Consider the following 24,208-nt stretch of genomic DNA (forward strand, 5'->3'; position numbering starts at 1 on the left):
TGAAAATATTATCCTTGATGAGGTATAAATATTATAGAGCGATGATATATTATAGAAAGAAGGTGGTAGAGGAGATGGAGGAAGGGGAGAGAGGAAGCAGGAGAGGATATTTATACCTAGAGGGAAGACACACAAGTCTACAAACATAATGACAAACAAAGGCAAACATCTCTATTGACAATGCAACAATATTCTATAGTTCTCCATATAGTCTGGGTCATCACTGATCCACTGATAAGCGGTTACCCGCGGGGCCCTCCCAACTCACCTTTTTCGCCTCTTCACTTCAAATTCCTCTTCCCCAAGTCCTTATTCACAACACCATTCTCTATAATATACACAAACAGATTTATTCCCCCACTATGACTATCGGACACCTCCCCCAAGAGGATCTCGATGCGATATACGCCTTCGCCGTGGACCTCGGCCGCAAAGCCGGCAAGCTGCTCATGGACCGCGTCGAGCAGCGCATCTCCGGCGCGGCGGTTCAGGACTTCGAGGAGAAGGAGAATGCGGTTGATATCGTGACGCAGACGGATGAAGGTGAGAAATCCTAGACAACCAGTTTCCAGCGACAATCCGCCTGACTCAGGTCTTCCTCCAGATGTGGAAGTATTTATTCGCAATGCGATTCAGAGACAGTACCCGTCCCACCAGTATGTTTGCAAATACACACTTACACAAGGAGGGAGGCTGATCCATGGCGGTAGATTCCTCGGCGAAGAAACCTACGCCAAGGGCCAGTCGCGCAACTACCTGATTGACGAGCGGCCGACATGGTGCATCGATCCATTAGACGGTAAACCACGCCCTTACACCCACTACATCTCATACTAGCTAACACCTTGCAAAAGGAACCGTAAACTACACTCACCTCTTCCCGATGTTCTGCATCTCAATCGGGTTCATCGTATCCCACCGCCCTGTGCTAGGGGTAATCTACGCCCCCTTCCAAGACCAGCTCTTCTCAGCCTGTAGCGGTCGCGGTGCCTGGCTTAACGAGTTACGCCGGCTCCCGCTGATCCAGAGCCCATCAATCCCGCCCATGCCGCCCAATGCGCCCGCGCAGTGTATCCTGTCTTGTGAGTGGGGCAAGGATCGGCGCGATATCCCCGACGGGAATATGCATCGCAAGATCGAGAGCTTTGTTAATCTTGCCGCGGAGTTGGGCGGTCGGGGTGGGAAAGGAGGCATGGTGCATGGGGTCAGGAGTTTGGGGAGCGCTACTTTGGATTTGGCATATACGGCTATGGGGGCTTTTGATATTTGGTGGGAGGGAGGTTGTTGGGAGTGGTGAGTCTCTTTCATTTTCGGGATTTGCATGGTTGTCTATTTTTATGATTGTTTGACTGACTTGTGTGTGCAGGGATGTTGCGGCTGGCATTGCCATTCTGCTTGAAGCCGGCGGGCTAGTGACGACTGCAAATCCGCCGGAGGATGTGGAGACGGCGCCGATTGAGGATGTGAGACTGGGGAGTCGGCTGTATCTGGCTATTCGGTGAGCCTCAGACCTGTTTCGTTTCTCATCATCACCTGCTAACAATTTCGATACAGACCGGCTGGCCCTTCGGCTACTGAAACAGGCCGCCAGTCGCAGGAGCGGACAGTCCGACAAGTCTGGCGGCGGGTTCGCCAACTCGAATACTCGCGGCCGGGAGCATAGATAGGGTCCCAGGAAAGAGGCTGTAGATATTTCGGTACGATCATATTATATACAGGAGTCCGACTCCATCGTCCCATCTATGTATAACATGCAAGTAAAAGTGTATGCGCTGCCCGACAAAAACGAAATTCATAATCGTGAAAATCAAATCAAAGGCTGGATTTTTTGGATGCCCGCTCGGCCACCGACTTGGCCACCACGTCCTTCACTTGCTGTACCAGACCCGGCGTGCCAACCACATCCTTGCCGGTCCACAGCCGCGCCTGTTCCAACCCCTGCCAGATCAGGGCTTCCGAGCCGAGAATCACCATCCACCCACCGGTGGAAGCCAATTGAGCGATCTCGGTCCAGGGAACCGGGTGGTAGCACATCTCCAGAATGACACCCTGCTGCGATTCGGCGGTGGCAGCAGTGCCCAGGAAAGCCTGGATGACCGCACGAGCATTCACCTCCTCGGGGGTTTGAGGCGGGTAGTTAGGGATGCCTGACACAATCGCAGCCGGCGACTCCAGACGAGCCGCCTCAGCGGGGTCCGCGACATGGATAATAGGCGCCTGTGCGTTCGGGTCCGGGTTGCGACAGCGGTCTTCCTCAAGAATAGTAGCCACCTCGACGGCGTCCCGATTCACGATATAAATGCGGCTCGCACCGAGCCAGCGGCGCAGAACATAGATGGCCGTACGGGCGGTGCCGCCGCCGCCGATGATGAGGGCTGGACGGCCACGGAAGCGCGATGGGTCCGGCGCGTTCTGCACCAGGGCCTCGCGGATGCCGTCGCAGTCCGTATTGGTGCCGACGTAGGACTTGTGGCCTGTGACCGGGTCGCGGCGCAGGAAGATGGTGTTGCAGGCGCCCGCTTGCCGGGCGTGCTCGGTCAGGTCATCCAGGTGCGGCATGATGGCCACTTTGTGCGGCATTGTTACCGAGGATCCCACGAACTTGGGGTTGGCTTTGATCGAGGCGAGGAATTTTTCGATTGGTGGTGACCGCGTGTACGGCGGCGGATAAGTCGCGGACTGTCCTGTCACGCTGGACAGGGGGATCTGTCTCCAATTCAGGCCCAGGGCATTGTACACGGTCTGGTGCAGTGGCGGCGAGAGGGAGTTGAGGAGGGGATGCCCATATAGGTAAGCCACGCCGTCTAGGTTGGCTGGGCTGGTGATCGGCTCCTCAGGCGGGGAGGTGAAGGAGGAGGAGGTGGTGGTGGTGGTGGTAGTGGTAGTGGTAGCGACAGACGGAGCAGCCATGATGAAGCGTGTACAGATATTTTCTGCAGGATGGAGCAACGCGTGCGCTATGTATAAAAAAGGGACCGGGGACGACCGGGGGAACGAATAATAACGGGGGTGGGACGAAGAAGCAAAGAGCCGCCGAAGGTGAAACGATAATTTGACCGGGCAGAACGCTTAGCCCGCGAAGATCAGTGGGTCACCTGATAATCGCTTTCCCACCGCCACTGATCTCAACTTCGTCATCATTGGACGTTTTTTCGTCTGCGCACTGGCGGCTGGTCGAATCAGCGCAGGGCAATTTCGCCATCCAAGCGAGCCGGTGCATATGGGGTTTCCCCGTACGGAGAATGTCCCTCTTCTTCTCCCCCAGACAACTATTCCCCGTGGAGCAGACGCGCCACATCCTGGGTGCTCCACTTCACAACCCGATCTTCGCCCCAACGGACCAACCAGCAGAGTTTTCCAGGACTTGCCTCCCCAACTCTGTTGGCTCACCGGGCCAATTGATCCAACTCGGGCGCACTGTCCTCCAACACAGCTTCATCGTTTTGCCGCGGTGCGCAATTAGTGCTATTCTTTTCTCCGCATCTCCATCCTTTTTTCCCCTAGTTGAAGACCCCAGATTTTTACCTTTCTTTCTTCCCACGGCCGAGTGCACCTGTCTGGGCCCCCCCGTGAGTATTTAGATCTCCTGCACCCACCCTCCTTCGGCGGAATTGTGGCGTGGTCTTCTCTCATTCCTTCCCACACATACATACCCCCATATACTTGGGAGTCTGGCAATCATCCCTTAAAAAAGGGTGAGCTTTTGCCTCGCTGCACATACATTTATAAATATTTGTGAAACCGCATCCGCCACCATGTCTATCCTGAAGCTGGTTGAGGACCGGCCGACGCCCAAGTGCGTCTACAACTGGCGCGTCTACCTCCTCGCGGCCGTGGCCTCCGCCACCTCGTGCATGATCGGCTACGACAGTGCCTTCATCGGCACGACCATTTCCCTGGACTCGTTCCAAAACGAGTTCAATTTCGCCTCCATGTCGGAGTCCGAGCAGAATCTGCTGAGCGCCAACATCGTCTCCTGCTACCAGGCTGGTGCTTTCTTTGGTGCCTTCTTCGCGTACCCCATGGGTCACTTCGCGGGTCGCAAGATCGGTCTGCTGGTTTCAGCGCTCGTCTTTATCCTTGGTGCTGGCCTAATGCTGGGTGCTAATGGCGACCGCGGACTGGGCTTGATCTACGGTGGACGAGTGTTGGCTGGCCTGGCTGTCGGTGCAGGCTCGAACTTGACTCCCATCTACATCTCCGAGCTGTCACCACCGGCTATCCGTGGCCGATTAGTCGGTGTCTACGAACTGGGATGGCAGATTGGTGGTCTGGTAGGATTCTGGATTAATGTGAGTTCCTCTTACCCATTACATTTAAAAAGTCAGCTCGCTAATACACGGACAACAGGATGGTGTCTCAACAACCATGGCCCCGAGCCACAAGCAGTGGATCATCCCGTTCGCGATCCAGCTCATCCCTGCTGGCCTCCTGGTCATCGGCGGCGTGTTCATTCGCGAGTCGCCTCGTTGGCTGTTCTCGCGCGGCCGTCGCGATGAAGCCATCAAGAACCTCTGCTGGATGCGCCAGCTGCCGCAAGATGACATCTACATCATCGAGGAGATTGGTGCCATCGACCAGGCCCTGGAGGAACAGCGCTCCAGCATCGGCGTCGGTTTCTGGAAGCCCTTCAAGGCTGTCGGCTCCAACAAGAAAGTTATGTGGCGTCTCTTCCTGGGCAGCATGCTCTTCTTCTGGCAGAATGGCTCCGGTATCAACGCCATCAACTATTATTCCCCGACGGTGAGTCATGACAATCCCATTGATACCCCTGCATAGCTGACTGAAACTCTACAGGTCTTCGAAGCCATTGGCGTCCGTGGCGCAAACACCGATCTGCTCAGTACGGGTCTGTTCGGTGTCGTCAAGACCGTCATCACTTTCTTCTGGCTCCTGTACCTGATCGATCGCGTCGGTCGGCGCAATCTTCTGATGATTGGCGCCATTGGTGGCTCCATCTGCATGTGGATCGTCGGCGCATACATCAAGGTCGTTGAGCCGGCGCAGAATCCCACAAAGCACATGAGCGGTGGTGGCATTGCCGCCATGTTCTTCTTCTATCTGTGGACCGCGTTCTACACCCCAACCTGGAACGGAACCCCCTGGGTTCTCAACTCCGTAAGTCTTGCACCTCAAATAACCCAAGACAAGCCATAGCTGACAGTGTGGATCAATCAGGAAATGTTCGACCCCAACATGCGTTCCCTGGCACAAGCCTGCGCCGCGGGCTCGAACTGGCTATGGAACTTCCTCATCTCGCGCTTCACGCCGCAGATGTTCGCCAAGATGGGGTACGGTGTATTCTTCTTCTTCGCATCCCTGATGATCCTCTCGACGGTCTTTGTGTTCTTCCTCATCCCCGAGACCAAGGGCGTGCCGCTCGAGAGCATGGACCAGCTGTTTGAGATCAGGCCCGTGTGGCGTGCTCACGGCCAGATTGTTGAGCGGCTGCGCGAGGATGAAGAGCGCTTCCGTCATGAGATTGAGGAGTCCGGGGTTGCGGCTGCCAAGATTGGGGATACCCATGTGGAAGATGCTGGGAAGGCGGAGTACGCTTGACCGATTGGATGTGAATGTTTGAGTTTGTTGTGCTTTCTTGCGTGTTGCTTGTAGATACCTGATGTGGATGATGAATTTGTGTGTGATGCTAGACAGAGTTTGGTTGTCTGGAAATGATATCCCATTCGCTTTTGAGAAGGAGCTTTTTCTGTTTCCAACGCTGCTATGTATAATTGTGTCGATGTCGAGTCAAGCAAAAACCTTAAGTCTTTTCCTTCCTATAAATATGCCCGATCTCTGGTCATGTTCACCGCAATGCTGGAATCCATTGACTGCTCATCTCGCACCATAACCAAAACCAAACAACCTTTATCTATTTGACTTAGACAACAAGTCCACATCGATATCAACCGGCTGACCGGAGTGCATGGCCCTCTGAACAGCTTCGCAAACAATCAAAGCACGAAGCCCCTCTTCACCCGAACAGCTAGGCGTAGCATCCCCCCTCACAACATCCACAAAATGTGCCAGCTGCAAATCAAAGGGGGCAGCATCATCCGGCAACGGAATCGTATCAACGGTAAGCGGAAGAGCCCAGCTCTTCTCGGGGCTTCCATCATAGCTCCAGCGTGTCAAATCAGGCACGCTCAGCGACGCATCGGACCCAAAAATCCGATAGAAATCCGCGTCCCTTCCCGTCGTCGACTTTGGAATCATAGGGTTCTCGCCCGTGCCGGTCTCAAAATTGTGCGGCGATGGCGTAGCGTCGCAGACTAGGAATGTCCCCACGACGCCAGAGGCAAATCGCAGAGTGAGCGCTGCGCCTTCGTCGGCGTCGTGTGGGGGGCTCGGTCGTTGGGGGAGTGTGCGCTCGGCTTGTACGCGGACGATCGGTCCGAAGAAGTGGTGCATTAGGTCGATGTCGTGCACGAGGTTGATGGGGATGACACCGCCGCCGCGGGTGCGGGAGGCACGCCAGTCGCCCGGAGGTGCGAAGTAGGAGGTCGGTTTGTGCAGCGTCCAGAGACCGTTTATGGCAATGGGTCGCCCGAGGGAGCCGCTTTCGAGGATGGATTTGGTGGCTCGCACGTAGGGGTTGAAGCGGCGGTGGTGGCCGACTAGGAGCTTGAGGTGGGCGCGCGATGGTTCTTGTGCGAACTCCAGGAGTGACCGGCCGGTTTCGAGCGTGTCACTTACGGGCTTCTCGAGGAGAACGTGGACCCCGCCCGCGAGCAGTTCCTTTGCGACGGGGACGTGGGTGTGGTTTGGTGTGCATACGATTGCGGCATCAGGCCGGTGGGGGGAGGACAATAGCGCGGCTACGGAAGGGTAGTAGTTCGTCTTGAGCTGCGCGGCGGTCTCGTGGCCGCTGGGGGCTGGGTCGACGAGTGCAACTAGCTCTGTGGATGGGTTGGAGATCACTGATTGTGCATGGCGGGGACCGATCAGTCCTGCACCGACGATAGCCACTTTGAGAGGCATGGTTGGGGGTGATGTGTGTGTGTGTGTATGCAGTGTTACGGAGTGTAGCCAGAGTGACCAGTCGGGGATGTCAATCCGGGGTAAATAAGTTGGAAGAAAGGAAGCCATGATTTCTTCCGACTCTCACCAAGAGTCTTGGCACGCCAGCGAAAGCATATTGCCGGGATTAATCCCTCGGCCGTTCAAATGGGGAAGTTCTGCGAGAGCGTTGAGCCTCCGAACCGGGGAGGAGTGCGAGGGAGAAGGACAAGCGGCAAAACGGAAACCCGCCCAAAACGCTTACCCCGACACGTGATCCGCCTCATACTATGTGTTGCAGAAACCGGATGTCCGTGTGAAAAGGTTCAAGCACAGCATTCATAATGCCAGAATCTGGGATAATAGTTTTAGTCGTCTGCTTATCGTCCCTTCTTATTATCCAGGGCTGCCTTAATAGAGACATACCCACCCTTCCTCAGAACCATTAGACTTTTTTCCTTTTCTTTGTCTTGCATCATTACTTGTGCCTCCCTCTCCCTCTGGTGATACAGCCTTTCCCATACCACCAGCCAGTCATTTAGGACAAGTATCTATTCAAAGCATATATTCACCTTCACCTCACCCTACATTTCATCCATCTACGGCACAAAATCCTCATACCTCATACACGCCAACCCCCCAAAATGGCCACCAACCGCCCCGGCATCGCCTCCATGTCCCTCGGCAGACCATGGATACACGACCTCCCAGGCAAGCTAATGCAAGCAGCCGCACACGGATTCCAAGGGATCGAGCTCTTCTTCGATGACCTAGACTGCTACGCCGTACGAACATTCAGCGGCGACCACCTCGAAGCCGCGCGGCGAGTGCGCCTGATGTGCGAGCGACTAGGACTAAGTATTATCTGCCTGCAGCCATTCTCCTTCTACGAGGGCCTGCTCGACCGTGCACAGTCTGACCGGCTCGTTACGGATAAATTGCCGAAATGGTTCCGGATCGCGCGCGCGCTGGGCACAGATCTTATCCAGGTTCCGTCGAATTTCCTCGGTCCAGACCCGAAGACAGGGTTGCCGCGTACCACGGGCGATCGAGGTGTTATTGTGAGGGACTTGCAGCGTCTGGCGGATCTGGGTGCTGGCGCGGGCTTTCGGTTTGTCTATGAGGCTCTGTGCTTCGGTGACCATGTCGACACATGGGAGGCATCGTGGGAGATCGTGCGGGATGTCGACAGACACAACTTCGGTTTGTGTCTCGACTCATTTAACCTCGCAGGCCGTGTCTACGCCGACCCGGCATCGCCTTCCGGCCGCACGCCCAACGCCGCGACAGACCTAGCCGCCTCACTGGCCCGTTTGAAGACAGCGAACATCGACCCAGCGAAGATCTTCTACGTCCAGCTCGTGGACGGCGAACGCCTCTCCGACCCGCTGGACGAGACGCACCCATTCCATGTCCCGGGCCAGCCGGCGCGCATGTCCTGGTCTCGCAACGCGCGTCTCTTCCCCTTCGAGGAGTCCCGCGGCGGCTACCTCCCCATCCTGGACGTCGCCCGCGTCTTCTTTGAGGACCTGGGTTTCCGTGGCTGGGTGTCGCTGGAGCTGTTTAATCGCTCTCTCGCTGACCCGGACCCGTTCGTCCCTGCTGACCATGCTCGGCGTGGCATGGAATCTTATCTGAAGATGGCTCGCGTATTGAACTGGGAGGATCCTCTCCCGCAGCAGGATGGAGCGCCTGCTTGGGAGGCTTCGTCGCTTGTGCAGCACCGTCTGTGAAACGCGTGCTGTGTTTGTTTGGTATATATTTGCATCATATATTTGCATCAGTACATATGTTTATGCTTAATGATCCCTCTTTCCCGAGTGGCCTTTTTGTTCGAGACTGGAAAGAACCGACGGGTTTGGGTTGGACATAAATTACATTGTTAAGCGTCTCGATATATATTTCTGTGCGTGGCAGAGACGCCTCTAACCAGTCGTCAGAATGCAGGCAATTAACACCAAAACCTACCATTCTTCAGGCCTGATTTATTGTTTAATACAAATCAAATAAATTAGAGCTATCGTCCGGCAAGCTGGCTACTCGCTATGGATAAAGCAAAGCCCATAACAATATGAAAATCCATAATCATGATACCAGTTTTCCAATCCTGAAACACCCAGCTATGATGGTCGTTGAAGACATACAAGACCATAATGGCGTCGCAATGCGATAGCGTAAATAAAATCATCATCCAGCGTCCCTCATGCATCGCTCATGCACCTCGTCCCCTCCATGCACGTGGGCACCAGGCGATGGTTTCGTTCGCTCTTGGCTGACATCACCCACCGCAAGGAGAACAGCAAATCTGCCGTGCGGGTTCGATGGAGGGGAATATTGTTGAATAGGCCCCACCAACTAAAAAAATAATAGAAAGAGGCGATTCTCCAACAGGGAGACTCTATGCCTCTTGAGCCCAGCGCTTTTCACGCAGCGGCATCTCCTCACCGGCTTTCTGGCGGCTTCCGTCGATCTCCCGCTTCCAGGCGTAGTATTCACCGAGACGGGACTCGGCGTAGCTGGCGTAGTCGAAGTCAATCTGTGAGATCTGGGCTTGGATAAATGCCCAGACGCCCCTGAGCGGGTCGTTAGTATGATGACGAATTGATTGCTTGCGCTAGACTCACCAGTAAAAGCCGGGGATGCCACGGAAACGATCGACATCTTCATACAGCCGTTCCAGGATCTCAGGCTCAGATGATGCGCCGAGGCCGCGGTGCTGGCAGTAGCTCTTGGTATACTCGGTCAAAAATTCACGGCGCACCGATTTCGTGGGGATCATGTTGTAGTCGCAGTCGTAGCCAATCCATTCGGCTAGGTGGTTGGCGATATCAAAAGCAGCCGGCGCTGGAACGGCATACTCATAGTCGATAAAGTTGACCGGAGTCTTAGCATCGTCTGCTGGTGGGGAGCTGCTGTCGCTCGGGAGGACAATCACATTGGCGCAGAGCAGGTCGCAGTGAGAGAATACCATCTAGAAGAGGAGACACATAAGCCATGTGTGAGCGGGGGCTGGGATTGAACAGGAAATGACTTACGCCGTCTTCACCGATTCCCTTTCCGTCATCCAGTCGACTGACCACGAACTGCAATTCCTTCTGCAGGTTGACCCGGCGGTCGCGCTGCTCCGGCGTATCCACCGGCAAAGCAAGAATCCATTTCTGGAGGACACGCCACATGGAGGGACCAGCGCGTCGGAGTTGGACCAGCGGCAAGCCACCAGCCTGCTTATCTGTGGCTTCCTGTGCGACAGCAGAGGTGCCGGTGGACGCAGTTGGATCGCTGGGCAGCACGGCATGCCACTCGGCCAGCTTCTGAGCCACACCGCGGAAGATGCTTGGCTTAACCAGATCCTCGTGGCCGCAGGGCGTGCCGCGAATGAACCGGTAGAGCAGGCCGTTGTTGAATCGTGCGAGCAGAGGCGGCGCGAGGCCGCGACTGGCCAACAGAGCGTGGGATTTGGTTTCTCCTATAAGGCAACAGAAAGGTTCTACTTCAGCATGGGTCGCATTGGGTGGGAAAAGGGAGGGAAGTGGCGCAAAGGGCAAAAGGGCATCCCGGAGAGGGGAGCGGGGAGGGGGTAATCCGGGTATCTCGTACTTTCGCGGTCTATGAGGATCTCTGTGCCATTTCCGTACGCCCTCATCAGTACAGCCTCATTGTCTATCTGTTCCTGGGTCAAGCCAGGTTTGCGGTTGATGATTTTGAGGAGCTGCGAGCCTCGTTAGCCAAGGGAAAGCCACACGCTGCGACGAATAGAAAGACCGACAGTGTTCGTGATGCCGTCTGTGAACCGCACAAAGTCAATGTGGTTATCGGGGCCCTCCCAGTGTGGGTTGATGGTGAGGATTAAGCGGAGGGCGGATGCATGGGAGTCTGCGTGGTGGTAGGAGAGCGGTATGAAGCGGAGGGAGGACGCGACGCCGGTTTGATTCTCAGAGGAGCCCATGGTCGCGTCGTAAACCCAAAGAGTAGGGAAGGGAGGGGTGTTGATTTTTTGATTAGGAGGCCAGTCAGTTTATTGGGGAAGGTCGTTGTTCTGGAGTCAAGTGGGGGGAAAGTGGACGATCAGGCTGGAGAGATGTGCGGGAGCGGTTAAAGAGGAGAGAGAGTTGACCGGGGAGAGGAAGGAAAAGAAAGAAGTTGGCAGGGGAAAGAGTGTTTTGGTCTCGTGCTCTCGACCCACGATTGGAAGAGCCCATGGGTGGCACCGCCAGGGGATAAATCTTCGTTATGGTCCAGGCTGAACTACCGTGCCGGACCCGGTTCTTTCCCCTCGAATCACAGGTCTTTGTCTCCCATACCATCCTACATCATCATCCAATAATAACCATACAGTACAAAATACTTCCGAGCGTCCTGTCGAGTCGTGCCTGAGGACACTTTTCCTGGCGGGGCAAATCACATGAACCGAGATCAGCTGACCTTCGAGCCCCGAGCCCTAAGCCACCCGGAACAATATATTCTCCGGTGCCCTAGCGTCGGCCCGTTTAAATTCGGCGCCGCGCCAACTTTTTCTTCTCTTTTCTTTTCTTTCTTTCTTCATCATCAGTAGAGGTTTACTACATGTAAATCAATCGGGGCTCCGCTATGCGGCTTGCTGAGGGTTATCCTTGTGGTTTTTCTCCCTATGGGTTTTCTTCCGTTCCCGGCTCCGGAGAACAACGTGCGTCTCCCTTTTTCCCATCCTATTATGGCTGGGCTAGGGTTCCCTTGAGGAGCTCCATGCGCTTTAGCTGTGGAGGGGTCGCTATATACCTTTTTTTTCTCATTATCTATGTTTATCTTATCTTCCAATCGCACTGGTTTCAGTATACTTTATTTGATTTCGTCCAGTAACTGCTTTGGTATCTATCTCTCATGCCCGCCCGGCGTTCCCAATCTGAATGCGCTCCCCCGACCATTTGTCGTCGCTGCGCAGAACAGGCCAGCTGGTGCCGTCGGCCTTGGCCAGTATCAACTCCAGCTTCGTGCCCATTACCTTGAACGTGGATTTCTCCGGGTCAATGGGCGCAAACAGCGGGTAGGTGTTCCTATATCGCTTGTTGTCCGAGGTGGGCAGATCCAGCTCAATCGAGTTCGTTGAAAAGCTCACTTTGGCACCATCCTTGTCGATTTTCTTGAGATAAAGGGAGACGTTCACGGAATGCGGGGTCTGGTAGAAATCGTTCCTGCAAGTCCGGTGTAGACAGTCAGCTTGTGTTTTCTTTATGTATTGGATTGCATTCATCCCAACGTACCGCACCGACTCGACCTTTTCCTCGCCAGGAGGCTTGCCCTTGCCAACAAACGAATGTCTCGTCTTCTCTGTGCAACCCGGAATCTTTAAAAACTCGTCAAACTCGAGCACCCGGCGCTTGCAGCACGACCACCCTTTGCTGCCCTCATGGAAGACCGGCTGGCCCGGATGATGCACGCATTTCTCCTCATCCCGCGGCTTCGACGCATCATATTTCGCACCGCAGGCCTTGCGACGGCACGTCGCGTTCGCGGGGATCTCCGCTAACGGGTCATCCGAGTCAGGCTCTGGCGGCGGGGGCGTTTTGGGCTTCGTCGGCGGCGCAATGGCGGGGGAGATAGCTCTGCGCTCCGATTGCGCAGTCGGGATGGGTGCTGGTGGCGGGGCGAGAGGAAGGTCCTCTGTCTTCTCGGGCTCGGGCGCAGGGGTGTCGTCGACGGTCGAATGCTTGCCGGTGGTGCATGGTGGGATGCTCAGGAACTCTTCAAAGGTCAAGAAGCGAGGCTTGCAGCATTTCCAGCCTGAGGGGATCAGTAACGAGTTGTAGATGAGAGTAAGGCCTTGTCCCCCTCACCTTTTTGCCCTTCGTGGAACACTGGGGGCCCCGGATGGTACACGCACGGCTCTTCCGGGTCGGAGAAGGTCTTCCCGCAGCCCTTGTGGACGCATTTGCCTGCCATGATGTGTGACGGTCGGTCCCAGACAGTAAGTATATAGGGGAGGAGGGGAAGTATGTAGTGACGAAGTGGCGTGAAGTAGACGAGGGCCGATGCTTTCCCAACGCGGTTTAGTGGCTAGAAGCTCGAAGGTTCCATCGCGAACGGAGAAAGTAGGTGGCTCTGACCGCTTTACTGGCACAGACGTTCCCACCTCACCATGTTGCCCACGCGCGTCCTCTTTCATGCCCGCCTCACCCTGTTTACTCGCGCGGGCTGTGGCCTGTGCGACACGGCCAAACATAATGTCATGCAGCTGCAGAAACGCCGGCCGTTCGAATATGCCGAGAAGGACATCATGGACGTCGCCAACCGATCCTGGAAGGACGTCTACGAATTCGACGTGCCCGTTCTCCATGTCCAGTCGGTGACGAATGGCCAGCCTGCCCAGGCCGACCTCTCCGACGCGAGGAAGCTTTTCCACCGCTTTACAGAGCAAGAGGTTGAACAACAAGTGGACGAGGCGGAAAAGGAAGTCGCATGAGAGTTGGATACGCTGTCATGGATTCAGCCATTGAGCCTGTATGTCTGCATTAAATGCGCCAGAGCGATCTCCCCGGGACCTACACTCAGTTCATTATCCTGGACTCTGCTGTACACCATGTGGAAAGCCTTGGACAACCGATGTCTACGCTGTGGGACCAAGAGATCATGCCCGTCATTTCGGAGGTTAACAGGGGGCACAAAACCTTGAAGTGCTCCTTACTATGCTCCTGAGGGAGAGTCTAGTGATAAGTCCGACTGGCATTCTCTGATTCAAGGTTGATTTAGAAGATCATGTCTTCGAATCGAATATTGATATAGTACGACTGATAACTCTCGACAATCAAAGCAATCTGTCGCTTCATCTGAGCCAGCGTCAACACTCGTCCTACATACAGAATAACACATCGAGATGACGGATTCCAATATCAGCATCAACCCAGCCCGTTACTGCGTTCATCTCCATAGACTAAGTAAACTGCACACCAAGATCAATATAGTAAAATCCAGCCACGGACCCAGCTGGCGCAGTAAATGTCGAAATAGCCTCTTCATTCACAATCTGCTGCCCATCAGGCGAAGTGACTCTGATCCCAATCGGCAAAGCAAACGGGCCGTCTCCCTGGGGCAGGACCCAAGCACCGTATCGCTCCTGTGGGCGGCTGCTCGTGTAGTTCGGGTCGTGCTCGAGCGCGGTCCAGGTGCTGGAACCGGCACCTTTGACCTCGACCGAAATGACCGAGCCAACGCCGTTCGTATTGACCACGCTTAGGGCAAAGTAATACGCCCCACCACCGTCACGCAGCCAGATGTATGCATTTCCAGGCTTGGGACACGGTACCCGCTTATAACGGGTAGGGATAACTCCCTCCGTGAGGCTTCCGTTACCTTGTAAGCGGCCCATTGCAATGTCAGATAGGTCCATGTGGTGGCTACCCGCTGGAAGGGGGCAGCCGTATTTGAAGTCAATCTCGCCGCAATGGTCCGCGCCAGGACCGCCTGTGAAATAGTGTAAGCATATACTTCCTTACGTGTAGTCTATGACTGATAAGAGATGACGACGTACAGCACCACTTGGAGTTCGCATCACATGGACAACTATCCACAATCTCCAGGTAGATCGGGTCTGTGTATCCGTCCTCGCCCACAGCGTAGTCGGTCCCATCCGCCTTGGTGCGGATGAGCTCAAAGCATTCGCCGCACGAAAGGTAGTTGTCTTGATCACCTGGCATTGCTGCACTTAACGAGGGCCAAAACTGAAGATAGGTTAGCCATTACCTCATCTTATATGAGATTGGGATAGTCCAAACTATCCTCCTGCCTCCGACATACCTGAGTATAGTAGTCCCCGTTTGGCGCCGCAAAGTTCCCGCGCAGGGTGACATTTGAGGGATCTTTACAGAGAAGGGGGTATGCAGTGCAAAACGCATCACAGGTTGTGCCGAGCATAGGATCAGTCCAGTCCGCCGTGACGCTACCTTTTGTGCAAAGGCCATAGAGGCCAAATCCACATGCTCCTCCGCTAGTAAGGCCAAAGTGAGTTGATCGCTGTGCATGCAAATGTTAGGAAAGGCAGAAACCAATAGTTGCAAGCCACACTCACACTATAGTGCCAGTCTTCGTCTGATCCGACCGTGAGTTGCTCTCCCCCTGTTTGTACCGTAAGTCAACCTGAATATAACCGTATCATTTGTGGAAATCGATATATTCTTACACATGGTGCCCGACATGCACATTGAAGAGGGTGGAGTACCACAGCCTCCAGTGCAGGAACTTGTGCATGATTCGGACTCATTGTTAGACAGGCAATAAGACGGACAGCAGACGTTGTCGACTAGTTCCCAAGCTCCACACGAGCTGGCGTTGGCTGAAGGATATGCCGGTTGAGTAGCCGTCAGGGTGGGAATGACAGTGCTCGTTGTATATTCAGAAGTGGTAGTGATTGAGCTACCGCCGGAGGTACCAGTGCCTGAGGTTGTAGAGCTAGAACTAGAGGTCGAAACCTGGTGTTGCTAGTTAGCAAAGGATAAGACGTTAATGCATTCAAAGAAACCGACCGCAGTATCAGGGACACACTGATAATAATAAGGATTCACGGTAGAACACGCGGCACCACTGACACAGCAGGACGGGCCACTGTAACTGCTTCCACCACATTGATCCCTATCAATAGTTTAATTGTATAGTACTGTGAAGTCATGCAATACATGAGACATACCATGTAGGGGCACAGGCCGACTGCCCCGCTACTTTGCCATACAAAGTAAATATAAAAGCGATGAAAAGGACAACTAAATCCATGGTTCTGTTTGCGTGAAGCAATGTTTGGAAATTGGTCTATCCTAAAGCTCGAGTCAAATTTCAAGGATGAAGATCTTCTCTCTTATACTACGTCGGACCTAGGATCCGCATCCAAAGTGGGACCAGATCGGCCGTGTCAGAAGAGGCAGGATCAGGATCAGGAGGCACATGGACGTGTGTGCAAAGTAACCACAGGATTGGTTGACCGGGGGTTTAAACCCTGCATCTACAGTCTGGGGGTGAGGCGGGCCGTTTTGCCTAAATGCAGGGGGAAATCATGCAGGAAATGCAGGGTTGTTATGGGGTATTCTCCTGAATATTTGCAGAGCTGATGGTGGCGCCATGACACGGACCCTAACTCACCCTACAAATCTGTACAGAGTTACTTACAGTATGTATTTGCTTGTGTTAGCCCGAAACCAAGAAATTTTGAGATGTTTGGAGTTAAGAAAGTAGATGGATTAAATCAACGCTTTCCAGTATCGCACTTTGGCAAATAATCGGAGTTAGCCCAGTATAAAAAACATTTTGCTCATTGGTATCCAGTCTCGGAAAGCAGTATCTGGATAGTGACATTAAAGGATCGAGGCAATAATTTAGTGCCGTTGATGCTCATGAGCTTCAGAAAGGTTATGCTCAAGCGAGGGGCGACAGGCTTGTTCTTCCTCGGTCCTTCGCTGTACTGGAGGTGGACTCGCGACTTCGCTCAGGCCTTCATAGAGATCATGATTCTCTTGTGGTTGGTTGTCGCCTGATGATTTGGCTTCTTTGGCCGATTTTGGTCCTCGGTTCTGTTGTTTGAAACACCCGCAAGTCAAGATGTTTAAGAGGCCAGAAAGTGCCATGACTGCACTTATGAAGGCCAGTCATAAAACCTATAACCTTGTGTATTGGAAGTATCGAGGGTTTCGGCGAATATAAATACGTTAACGAGAAGTGTTTTGCATTGGAATACACAAATCGATGGCCAGTTGATTACGTCATTGATAATGGACAGCATTATAGCTCGGATAATGAAGGCAATTGAGTATATCAAATGGAATTGGGTTAAATATTCAATATTTTATAATTTTTGAAAGAGGTATATTGCATTACGTTGAATAGTTTTGTCCTTTTTACTTGACAAAGTCATGACCGGCATACTTGAAGTTCCCCCAGCCGTTCTCAACTCGTCCTCAATGTCAATGAGGCGGTTATACTTCGCTACCCGCTCTCCTCGAAAGGGACTGCCAGACTTCAGATGCCCCGCGCCAATAGCCACTGTTAGATCTGCGATAAAATCATCGGTTGTCTCCCCCGATCGATGCGAGACAAAACCGCGCCATTCATACCTGTGCGCTTTTTTGCGGCAGCGTCGGCACGATCGCATGCCATGCTAACACCTAGGATGGCATTTGCACCCAGGTTGTCTTTTTTTTTTTTTTTTTGGTCTCGTCAAGCTTGATCAGGAATCCATCGATCTTAGCCAGATCCGTGCGCAGGTCAAAATGCTGTTTGATCAAGACAGGGGCGATGACATTCTCCATATTATGCACTGCCTGTGGGACCCCATTCCCTCCGTAGCGTTTCGGATCTTGGTCACGCAATTCAAGGGCTTCATAGCCTCCGTCCGATGCCCCAGAGGGAACAAGCGCAGCAAATTAACCTAATATGGTGGGTTCAAACTAGGTAGGTAGTCCTGAGAAACAAAACAAAGCCAACCGTTTCCTGTTGAAACTATAACCTTGACCGTCGGCTTTCCTCTAGAGTTCAATCTCTGTGCAGCTTGAATTAAAGAACCAAGGGAATAAAACCTTGTTCACGCACCATTTTATATCTTGCGGCCGTTTGAAAAGCTCAAATAGGTTATCAAAAAGGATGCATGCTATTTGAGCCTGCAATTGATAGGGCTGTAATGATTTCGTAGACAGTCTAGAAATACATCACTTGACGTCATAAATTGTCAAGACCACAAATTATGATATCTGAGATATTTGGAAGTATTTTGAAATACGTGCACTATTCGAATCTACCGAATTATATTGGAACCTTGCGGTTTTCCTTAAGATTATGCAAGGTGTCGGGGTTTAAGTACAACCGCCGTAGTAAATCCGAAAGTCTATTTTTCTTCAATGGCAGTCACAATTCAACCCTCAACTCACAATTGTAGACACTTATCAACCTCTACAGCCATTTGTAATGGCGTTCCAACATCTCAAACCTGCTCAGCGAGCTGACGCAGATTCAAGAAGGGACCTCATATCTTCATTAGATGTCATAACTCGAAGAAAAATCCAGAATCGTCTCAACCAACGTGCCAGTCGTAAGTAGCAGGCCTAATTTCGCTCTAAAGCTCCAGGCCTTATGATCTGACTTTTCTATCTATAGGACAGAGAAAGGCCATCCAATCCGGAAGGAACCCATACCATCCGAAGCAAAAATGGGTCTATTACATTGAAACGGCCAAGATCACTGACCCAAGCCCGATAACGAATGATAAAGTTGCCACCAAAGAGCCATCCTCAGAGACGGAGCAAGAGATAGTTCGCTTCTGCGAAGCAGACAAAAACCAACGGCACGAGTACCTGAACAAACTCTTAACAGAAGTCCAAAATGGCGCCACAAAAAATCTTTACTCGGCCACTTTGCTCCTTTCCGTGACTCAGTTGAATGTTATCCGCGCGATGTACTCCAATGCCACAAGCTTAGGTCTCACCGCCGACTTGCTTGAAGAAGACATTGCATCCCAATTCAACATAGTCGGTCCTTTGGCACTGCCTTTACCTCCCAGCTTGCAACCAACTTCCTCACAGAAAAAGATCATACATCACCCGTGGATTGACCTGATCCCAATGGGTTCCCTTCGCAATGCTCTTTTGGGATCAATGTACCGGTATGACGATGAGGAACTTTGCGGAGATCTATTTGGACTTTGCGGTGCCTCTAGGGAAGTTGGGCTTTTTATTTGGGGCGAAGCATGGGATCCGTCGGCATACGAAGCTTCAGAAAAGTTTGTTCAGAAGTGGAGTTGGATTTTGGAAGACTGTCCAGATATCTTGGAATCAACAAACTACTGGAGAAGCAAAAGGGGAGAGAGGCCTTTGCGACTTCAGTTCTCGAGAGGAGAAGTACCTAAATTCAGCGAAGCCTCATGTAAATAGTAAATTAGATCAGATCAAGGCGAAAACTTCTCCTGAACAAACTCTTCGCCTAGCTCCCAGAGACGCTTCCAGTTTTGCTTATCCCTAACATGCGTGTGCAGCTCGTCATCTGAAACGGCGTTCTTGTTCAAATACGATCCATTCAAATCTAATAAAATTTAGTACTTTCTGTCTCAAGAATAGTTATTCGGGGTACTGACCTGCGATGGTAGGGTCGATCATGCCAGTGATCATTGTGGCTGCTCCTTCGGACCTCGAAGTCCACGGTGGAATTGTGAAAGGGATGCCATCCATGTCGGTCAAAGCTGTTTGGCTTTGGCTTAATATCAAATTAAGAAATACCGCTTCAGGGGTAGACTTACGTCCAGCTTTTCTCCACTCCTCAATCTGTTTCGTGAACTCGGAAGTGAAATGCCGTTGTAGCCCAGACCGCACAGCTGCGGCAATTAGCTTTCGAACGCATAATTAGAAGAGCATATACATACCACCTGGATCAATACTACAAGTGCGCACCCCCTGTCCTTTTAGTCGCTCGGCAAGCTCTTTCACGAACATCACTCGCGCAACATTGGACTGACAGTATGCGACCATAGGCTCGTACGTTTTGCCATCCTGCTAGTAAGACTCGGATTAGTATCAGGTGTCCAAAAATACTAAATATTCAAGCTTACGCTGAAGCCAATGTCATCAAAGTGCACTTTCCCCTGTCTAACTGCAGAGCTAGCCACGATTATGACAGACGAGGATGGACCAGCAGCCTTGATCTTCGGCAAGAGCAGTTTCACAAGCAAAAAGTTAGCGAGGAAGTTGACCCCAAGCTGCGATTCGAATCCATCAACGGTCTTGCTGTACGGACATGCCATGACTCCCGCTGCACAGACGAGATGGTCAATCTGAGGAACGCCCTTGAGATCATGATCCACTGCCTTGCGGATGGCACTCAAGTTGCCGAGGTCCATGTTCAGAAAACGCGTTTGGACATTCGGCTTTGCTTTCTGAATTTTCTGCATAATAGGAGCGACCTTTGATTCAGCACGAGCGCTGAGAATAAGCAGCTTTGGATCGACATTGGCCAGCTGGACAGCTAGCTCTCCGGCAATGGAGTCATCAGATACTCCGGTAATCAGGACTATAAATACACGTCAAAAATGGTCACTACCATAGCAGGAAATTTCCTTGTACCTGTCTTGCCGACAAGAGCCTTGCCGTATTTTTCCAAGACGGCCTCGGATGAGAGGACTTGCTGCTTGTTGGACATACTGAACTGTATCAGTCGAAGAAGAAGAGCGACGATTGAATAAGTGATTGAAGGTTGAAGACTTTCTGAAGATGAGGACACCTGAAGTCGTGGCAATTTATATGTGGAAGCATGCCTAGAAATGAAAGAGAAAATACCTATACTTCTGAGGCGAATACTAATGTCCCAGCGCCGAGACCCACTTCATGGCGTTCATGTACCGCATGTAGTTAGTACACTGTCATCAAGGCCGCGAGTCCAGACCTAAGCAGCAATCAACCAACATTTGTTCGACCATAGGTGCGTGATTTTAGTAAATTATTAGGAGACTAGAATAGTATAGACCATACCGGGGTGGTTCCGAAAGCGCTCCTATGCAGCACGGAAGAATGCCACACTAATAGCCGTTAAATGCACTGTAAAGAAACTATGCGGCAAATTTATGGGTACGAGATTTCTTGAAAAGTAAAATGTAAAGTGTCCTTGCCATGCACTAAGAGACACCCAAAAAATATAGAGTCTGTGTAGAATATCCTTATCCATTATACAACTTTTCATTCCTTCAAAGTTTGACGGTAGGCAATTCTGACATGTGCACTTTGACAGCTCCGTAAGGTCTCAACTTGTACTCCTGTTTACCTCCCAGACAGGCTGTGTTGGTCGGAGCCCACTCGGGTGTAGCACCCAGATACAGATCCCAGTTAACCATGCAACCATGAACAGTTACAAAATTAGGCGGTGCCGCTTGCGCAAAGATGGGATCTGCCAGGGTCGTGTCCTTGCCCATGCCGTGATACCTGAGCGTTGATGGATCAATTGCAACGTTCCAGGTCGATGAGTTGCTAATATAATAATCTCGCAGCTCGGGGTAAGGGAGGTAGTCGAGTCCGGGCCCCGTTGGGTCGTAGTAGGCGTGCGGGTATGATGAGGTCTCTTGGAAACCTACATCCAGGGCATAGAGGACGTTTCCATAGTAGACGGCGATGGTGTTGTTAGCTCGGCTCTCGGTTCGGAGCGCTGCGTCGATAGTATATTTGACAGTTGTTTTGCCGGCCTTGATGGCGACAAGGTGAAGACCGTTACTATTGGGCGAGGGGGAGGATGAAGCACCATTGACTATCAGCTCCGAGGACGCGGTGTTAATCCACGAGGGAACGCGGATGTAGAAGTCGAAATCTTTCTTGGCAATAACCGTGTAGCTCAGGGTATTGCCAAAGGGATATGTAGTATCGCAATTGATGCTGACGTCCGATCCTGCAACCGTTGTGGTCACCTTCGATGGGCTAAGCAGAGCATGAGCTAAGCCGTTATCACCAACACGGACCCAGCTATTTGTTGTGAACTTCGGATATCCTTGGGGATGATTGACAGTGCAGCAGGGATAGAGAGGCTCCATTCCATAAGTGGTTGCAACACCACTATTGGCTGTTGTGAATACGTGAGGGGCATTCGCAACAAAATCTTGGGTGTTGTTAACAGCCCATGGCTGGTTGGGCTGGTCCATGTACTGGTGAGCCCACTTGTCGCCCGTGAGCATGACTGGCATGGCATTGAAGATGGTACGTTCAGCGCGGTCGGCGAACATGTTGTTACCCAAGACCTGATACATGTAAATGAGCGAGTATGCTGTCTCGACGGCGGTGCAAAGCTCGCTGCCCATATATGGAGCTAGGTTGTGCTGGATTTCATCGGCGAGGATGGTCCCAGAGGGAGATCCGTGGTATTGGAAAGTCCAATTGACAGCATCCATACTCTTTTGGATAAAAGTCTCGTTATTGGTGAACCGGTACATAACCGCAGATGCCTTGAGCCCTATTTGTAAAAGTAATCAGATATGACCAAAACGTGAAAGCGCATGAAGACTGTCCATAGCCTACCTTGACCAACGTTGACGCCGTGCATGTAAGGGAAATCCGTGGCATCTGCACTGGGATTTGCGACCACCTTGGGATATGTGCTCGCCGTATACCACTCGTCCCACTTGAACTGATCCTGTGAGTAGAACATATTCATATTCTCCCATAGAGTGGAGTCTTGATTGGAGGGATACTTTTCGATCATCCATTGAATGGTGATGATGAGATCGTGCACTCGAGTCTGGCCCCAACGACAGTCAATGGAACTGTCACAGTTTGTAAAGCCTTGGCTATTATTTTTCAGCATTGTGTTGGTCAGATCCATAAACTTCCGAAGGCCATTGAGAACGGGCTGCTCCCATGTCGAATTGGCCTCGGCCAGTTGTGTAAGGCCTAGGAAAAATGGCGTTCGAGCCCAAAAATTGCGGTCGGCATATGTTTCAGGGCCGATCCATCCGTCTGCCGTTTGAAGACCGAGGACGGTAGAAGCCACGGCATGAACTTGATCTTTCAGCCTGGAATCATCAAGGACGTAGGCCATTGGTACCAGCCCATTGAACCAGTACGGAAGACCCTCGTTCAGATTGCTATAGTCGGTGCCACCACCACTGGGTCCAAATAACCACCGAGACTCATTGACGTAGACATAAAAGTCGTGTTCATGCCCGGCAAGACCGTTAGCCATAGCCCGCATCTCTCCTAATAACCATCCTGCAGGTTTGACGGAGCCGACTGGTAGTGGCGAATAATTCCATGCTTGCACTACGCAGGTTAGAGAGGAATTTTTCAGGGTATAAAATACTCACGGCTTTGAGCGCCTGCTGCAGCCAATGCCCACATTGTCAGTTGACTGGTTAGAGCAGCGTAGAACAACTTCATCTTGCAGAGATGGTTGTTTTCAAAGTCGAGACTTAGCTACTCCCCAAGTGGAGGGCCTCAGTATTATACCAGGAAGGGCAGGGGCGCGATGTTTACCGTGTTGAATAGGCGGAGACGGCGCCCCCACATTCTTACTCCGCCACTACAGCCTGATGGACGGATGCAACGTCAGGGGTAGTTAGGGGGGGGGGGGCAACCGTGACTCTAGGCGTTTTCCCCAATATTTTAGTTGAAAGCTTGTTCGGCATCTAATGACCCGTAATTTGACCGAGGTTCAATCAGGGTAGAGAACCAGGACCAATCAAAATGGTCGAAGAACAAGTTTTACTAGAGGAGCACGGAGTTAATCACGCCGGACTAGATCAGGCAATACCTTAATACTCCCTAGGACGAGCGGAACGGAAGTATAGAATAACAGCTACCGAATAAGCTCTCATTCCTGCCAAAAAAAAAAAAAAAAAAAAAAATTTCGAGAAGCGGGCTTCTCCGAAAAAGAAGCATCAAGATCTTAGGTTCTTTTGGAGGAACTCAAGTATCAAGTCCGAAATTGACTCCAGATGTGTTTCTAATGCAAAATGACCTGCATCCAGCAGATGAATTTCAGCATTAGGCAAATCTCTTTGGAACGCCTCGGCCCCAGGAGGAATAAAGATCGGGTCGTCCTTGCCCCAAACCGCAAGGAGTGGGACCTGAGAACTTCGCAAGTAATTCTGGAACTGGGGATAGAGCGGGATATTTTTCTGGTAGTCTTTGATCAGATCCATTTGAATATCGCCGATCCCCGGTCTAGACAAAAGGGTGTAGTCGAGCAAGTATGTTTCCGGCGGTATCGACTCTGGATCTGGAGAGCCAGTGACATACTGGAACTTTGTTGTGTCGTAGGAAAGCAAGTAAAGGCGCAACTTTTCTCGAATTCTTGGGTTATTACTTTGCCAGTACGGCTTGATTAAATCCCAGAAGCCGCCCAGTCCCTCTTCGTAGGCATTGCCGTTCTGACTTATGATAGCAGTGATGCTTGAAGGGCGTTGAAGAGCGAGGCGCAGAGCAGTGGGAGCGCCGTAGTCAAATATGTAGACCGAGAACTGATCAATGCGCAAATGATCGAGAAAGTCGCCGACAAACGTGGCGAGATTCTCGAATGTGTATTTATAGTCGTATGGAACTGTGGTAAATCCAAAGCCTGGTAGGTCTGGCGCTAAGACCCAGTAAGATGCGGAAAGCAGAGGTATGAGGTTGCGGTACTGGTGGGAGGAGCTAGGGAAGCCGTGAAGTAGCAGAATGACCGGTTTGGCATGGTCTCCTGCCTCTCGATAGAAAGCATTAATCTGCCCTAACTGGGCATGTTTTATTTTAGTTTGCAT

At 52.0% G+C, this 24,208-nt stretch overlaps 14 protein-coding genes across 14 annotated transcripts; 5 read left to right on the forward strand and 9 right to left on the reverse strand.

The window, feature by feature from the left end:
* Positions 1–362: 362 nt before the first annotated feature.
* N7474_000618 (inositol monophosphatase family protein) lies at positions 363–1,663 on the forward strand (the record flags this gene model as incomplete). Its single annotated transcript, XM_057192033.1, has 6 exons — positions 363–543; positions 593–656; positions 711–799; positions 855–1,293; positions 1,367–1,498; positions 1,555–1,663. 6 exons carry the CDS (start codon positions 363–365, stop codon positions 1,661–1,663), a joined length of 1,014 nt encoding a protein of 337 aa, XP_057056986.1.
* A 149-nt stretch (positions 1,664–1,812) lies between these two features.
* On the reverse strand, positions 1,813–2,910 carry N7474_000619 (shikimate dehydrogenase family protein; the record flags this gene model as incomplete). Its single annotated transcript, XM_057192034.1, has 1 exon — positions 1,813–2,910. One exon carries the CDS (start codon positions 2,908–2,910, stop codon positions 1,813–1,815), a length of 1,098 nt encoding a protein of 365 aa, XP_057056987.1.
* An 845-nt stretch (positions 2,911–3,755) lies between these two features.
* Positions 3,756–5,559, forward strand: N7474_000620 (sugar porter family MFS transporter; the record flags this gene model as incomplete). The annotated part of the gene is made up of 4 exons (XM_057192035.1): positions 3,756–4,292; positions 4,351–4,743; positions 4,798–5,118; positions 5,158–5,559. The coding sequence occupies 4 exons, from the start codon at positions 3,756–3,758 to the stop codon at positions 5,557–5,559; spliced, it is 1,653 nt and encodes a 550-aa protein (XP_057056988.1).
* Positions 5,560–5,868: 309 nt separating this feature from the next.
* Positions 5,869–6,981, reverse strand: N7474_000621 (Gfo/Idh/MocA family protein; the record flags this gene model as incomplete). Its single annotated transcript, XM_057192036.1, has 1 exon — positions 5,869–6,981. One exon carries the CDS (start codon positions 6,979–6,981, stop codon positions 5,869–5,871), a length of 1,113 nt encoding a protein of 370 aa, XP_057056989.1.
* Positions 6,982–7,643: 662 nt separating this feature from the next.
* On the forward strand, positions 7,644–8,732 carry N7474_000622 (sugar phosphate isomerase/epimerase family protein; the record flags this gene model as incomplete). Its single annotated transcript, XM_057192037.1, has 1 exon — positions 7,644–8,732. The coding sequence occupies one exon, from the start codon at positions 7,644–7,646 to the stop codon at positions 8,730–8,732; it is 1,089 nt and encodes a 362-aa protein (XP_057056990.1).
* Positions 8,733–9,397: 665 nt separating this feature from the next.
* On the reverse strand, positions 9,398–10,945 carry N7474_000623 (putative ethanolamine kinase; the record flags this gene model as incomplete). Its single annotated transcript, XM_057192038.1, has 5 exons — positions 9,398–9,572; positions 9,624–9,970; positions 10,035–10,465; positions 10,597–10,708; positions 10,766–10,945. The coding sequence occupies 5 exons, from the start codon at positions 10,943–10,945 to the stop codon at positions 9,398–9,400; spliced, it is 1,245 nt and encodes a 414-aa protein (XP_057056991.1).
* Positions 10,946–11,854: 909 nt separating this feature from the next.
* N7474_000624 (cysteine and histidine-rich domain-containing protein) lies at positions 11,855–12,915 on the reverse strand (the record flags this gene model as incomplete). The annotated part of the gene is made up of 2 exons (XM_057192039.1): positions 11,855–12,756; positions 12,810–12,915. The coding sequence occupies 2 exons, from the start codon at positions 12,913–12,915 to the stop codon at positions 11,855–11,857; spliced, it is 1,008 nt and encodes a 335-aa protein (XP_057056992.1).
* A 196-nt stretch (positions 12,916–13,111) lies between these two features.
* On the forward strand, positions 13,112–13,435 carry N7474_000625 (glutaredoxin family protein; the record flags this gene model as incomplete). The annotated part of the gene is made up of 1 exon (XM_057192040.1): positions 13,112–13,435. The coding sequence occupies one exon, from the start codon at positions 13,112–13,114 to the stop codon at positions 13,433–13,435; it is 324 nt and encodes a 107-aa protein (XP_057056993.1).
* A 468-nt stretch (positions 13,436–13,903) lies between these two features.
* swo1 (putative swollenin) lies at positions 13,904–15,735 on the reverse strand (the record flags this gene model as incomplete). The annotated part of the gene is made up of 7 exons (XM_057192041.1): positions 13,904–14,433; positions 14,501–14,690; positions 14,767–14,982; positions 15,038–15,084; positions 15,149–15,437; positions 15,492–15,597; positions 15,653–15,735. 7 exons carry the CDS (start codon positions 15,733–15,735, stop codon positions 13,904–13,906), a joined length of 1,461 nt encoding a protein of 486 aa, XP_057056994.1.
* A 2,178-nt stretch (positions 15,736–17,913) lies between these two features.
* N7474_000627 (bZIP transcription factor) lies at positions 17,914–18,875 on the forward strand (the record flags this gene model as incomplete). Its single annotated transcript, XM_057192042.1, has 2 exons — positions 17,914–18,037; positions 18,103–18,875. 2 exons carry the CDS (start codon positions 17,914–17,916, stop codon positions 18,873–18,875), a joined length of 897 nt encoding a protein of 298 aa, XP_057056995.1.
* Positions 18,876–18,889: 14 nt separating this feature from the next.
* N7474_000628 (Short-chain dehydrogenase/reductase SDR) lies at positions 18,890–20,133 on the reverse strand (the record flags this gene model as incomplete). The annotated part of the gene is made up of 6 exons (XM_057192043.1): positions 18,890–19,023; positions 19,076–19,180; positions 19,238–19,312; positions 19,361–19,490; positions 19,547–20,004; positions 20,058–20,133. The coding sequence occupies 6 exons, from the start codon at positions 20,131–20,133 to the stop codon at positions 18,890–18,892; spliced, it is 978 nt and encodes a 325-aa protein (XP_057056996.1).
* A 541-nt stretch (positions 20,134–20,674) lies between these two features.
* Positions 20,675–21,904, reverse strand: N7474_000629 (uncharacterized protein; the record flags this gene model as incomplete). The annotated part of the gene is made up of 1 exon (XM_057192044.1): positions 20,675–21,904. The coding sequence occupies one exon, from the start codon at positions 21,902–21,904 to the stop codon at positions 20,675–20,677; it is 1,230 nt and encodes a 409-aa protein (XP_057056997.1).
* A 20-nt stretch (positions 21,905–21,924) lies between these two features.
* N7474_000630 (uncharacterized protein) lies at positions 21,925–22,662 on the reverse strand (the record flags this gene model as incomplete). The annotated part of the gene is made up of 1 exon (XM_057192045.1): positions 21,925–22,662. The coding sequence occupies one exon, from the start codon at positions 22,660–22,662 to the stop codon at positions 21,925–21,927; it is 738 nt and encodes a 245-aa protein (XP_057056998.1).
* Positions 22,663–23,347: 685 nt separating this feature from the next.
* Positions 23,348–24,208, reverse strand: N7474_000631 (alpha/beta fold hydrolase; the record flags this gene model as incomplete). Its single annotated transcript, XM_057192046.1, has 1 exon — positions 23,348–24,208. The coding sequence occupies one exon, from the start codon at positions 24,206–24,208 to the stop codon at positions 23,348–23,350; it is 861 nt and encodes a 286-aa protein (XP_057056999.1).

Source organism: Penicillium riverlandense, assembly GCF_028828495.1.
Source record: "Penicillium riverlandense strain IBT 135883 chromosome Unknown utg000001l_segment0_segment0, whole genome shotgun sequence".
In the NCBI taxonomy this organism is placed as follows: domain Eukaryota; kingdom Fungi; phylum Ascomycota; class Eurotiomycetes; order Eurotiales; family Aspergillaceae; genus Penicillium; species Penicillium riverlandense.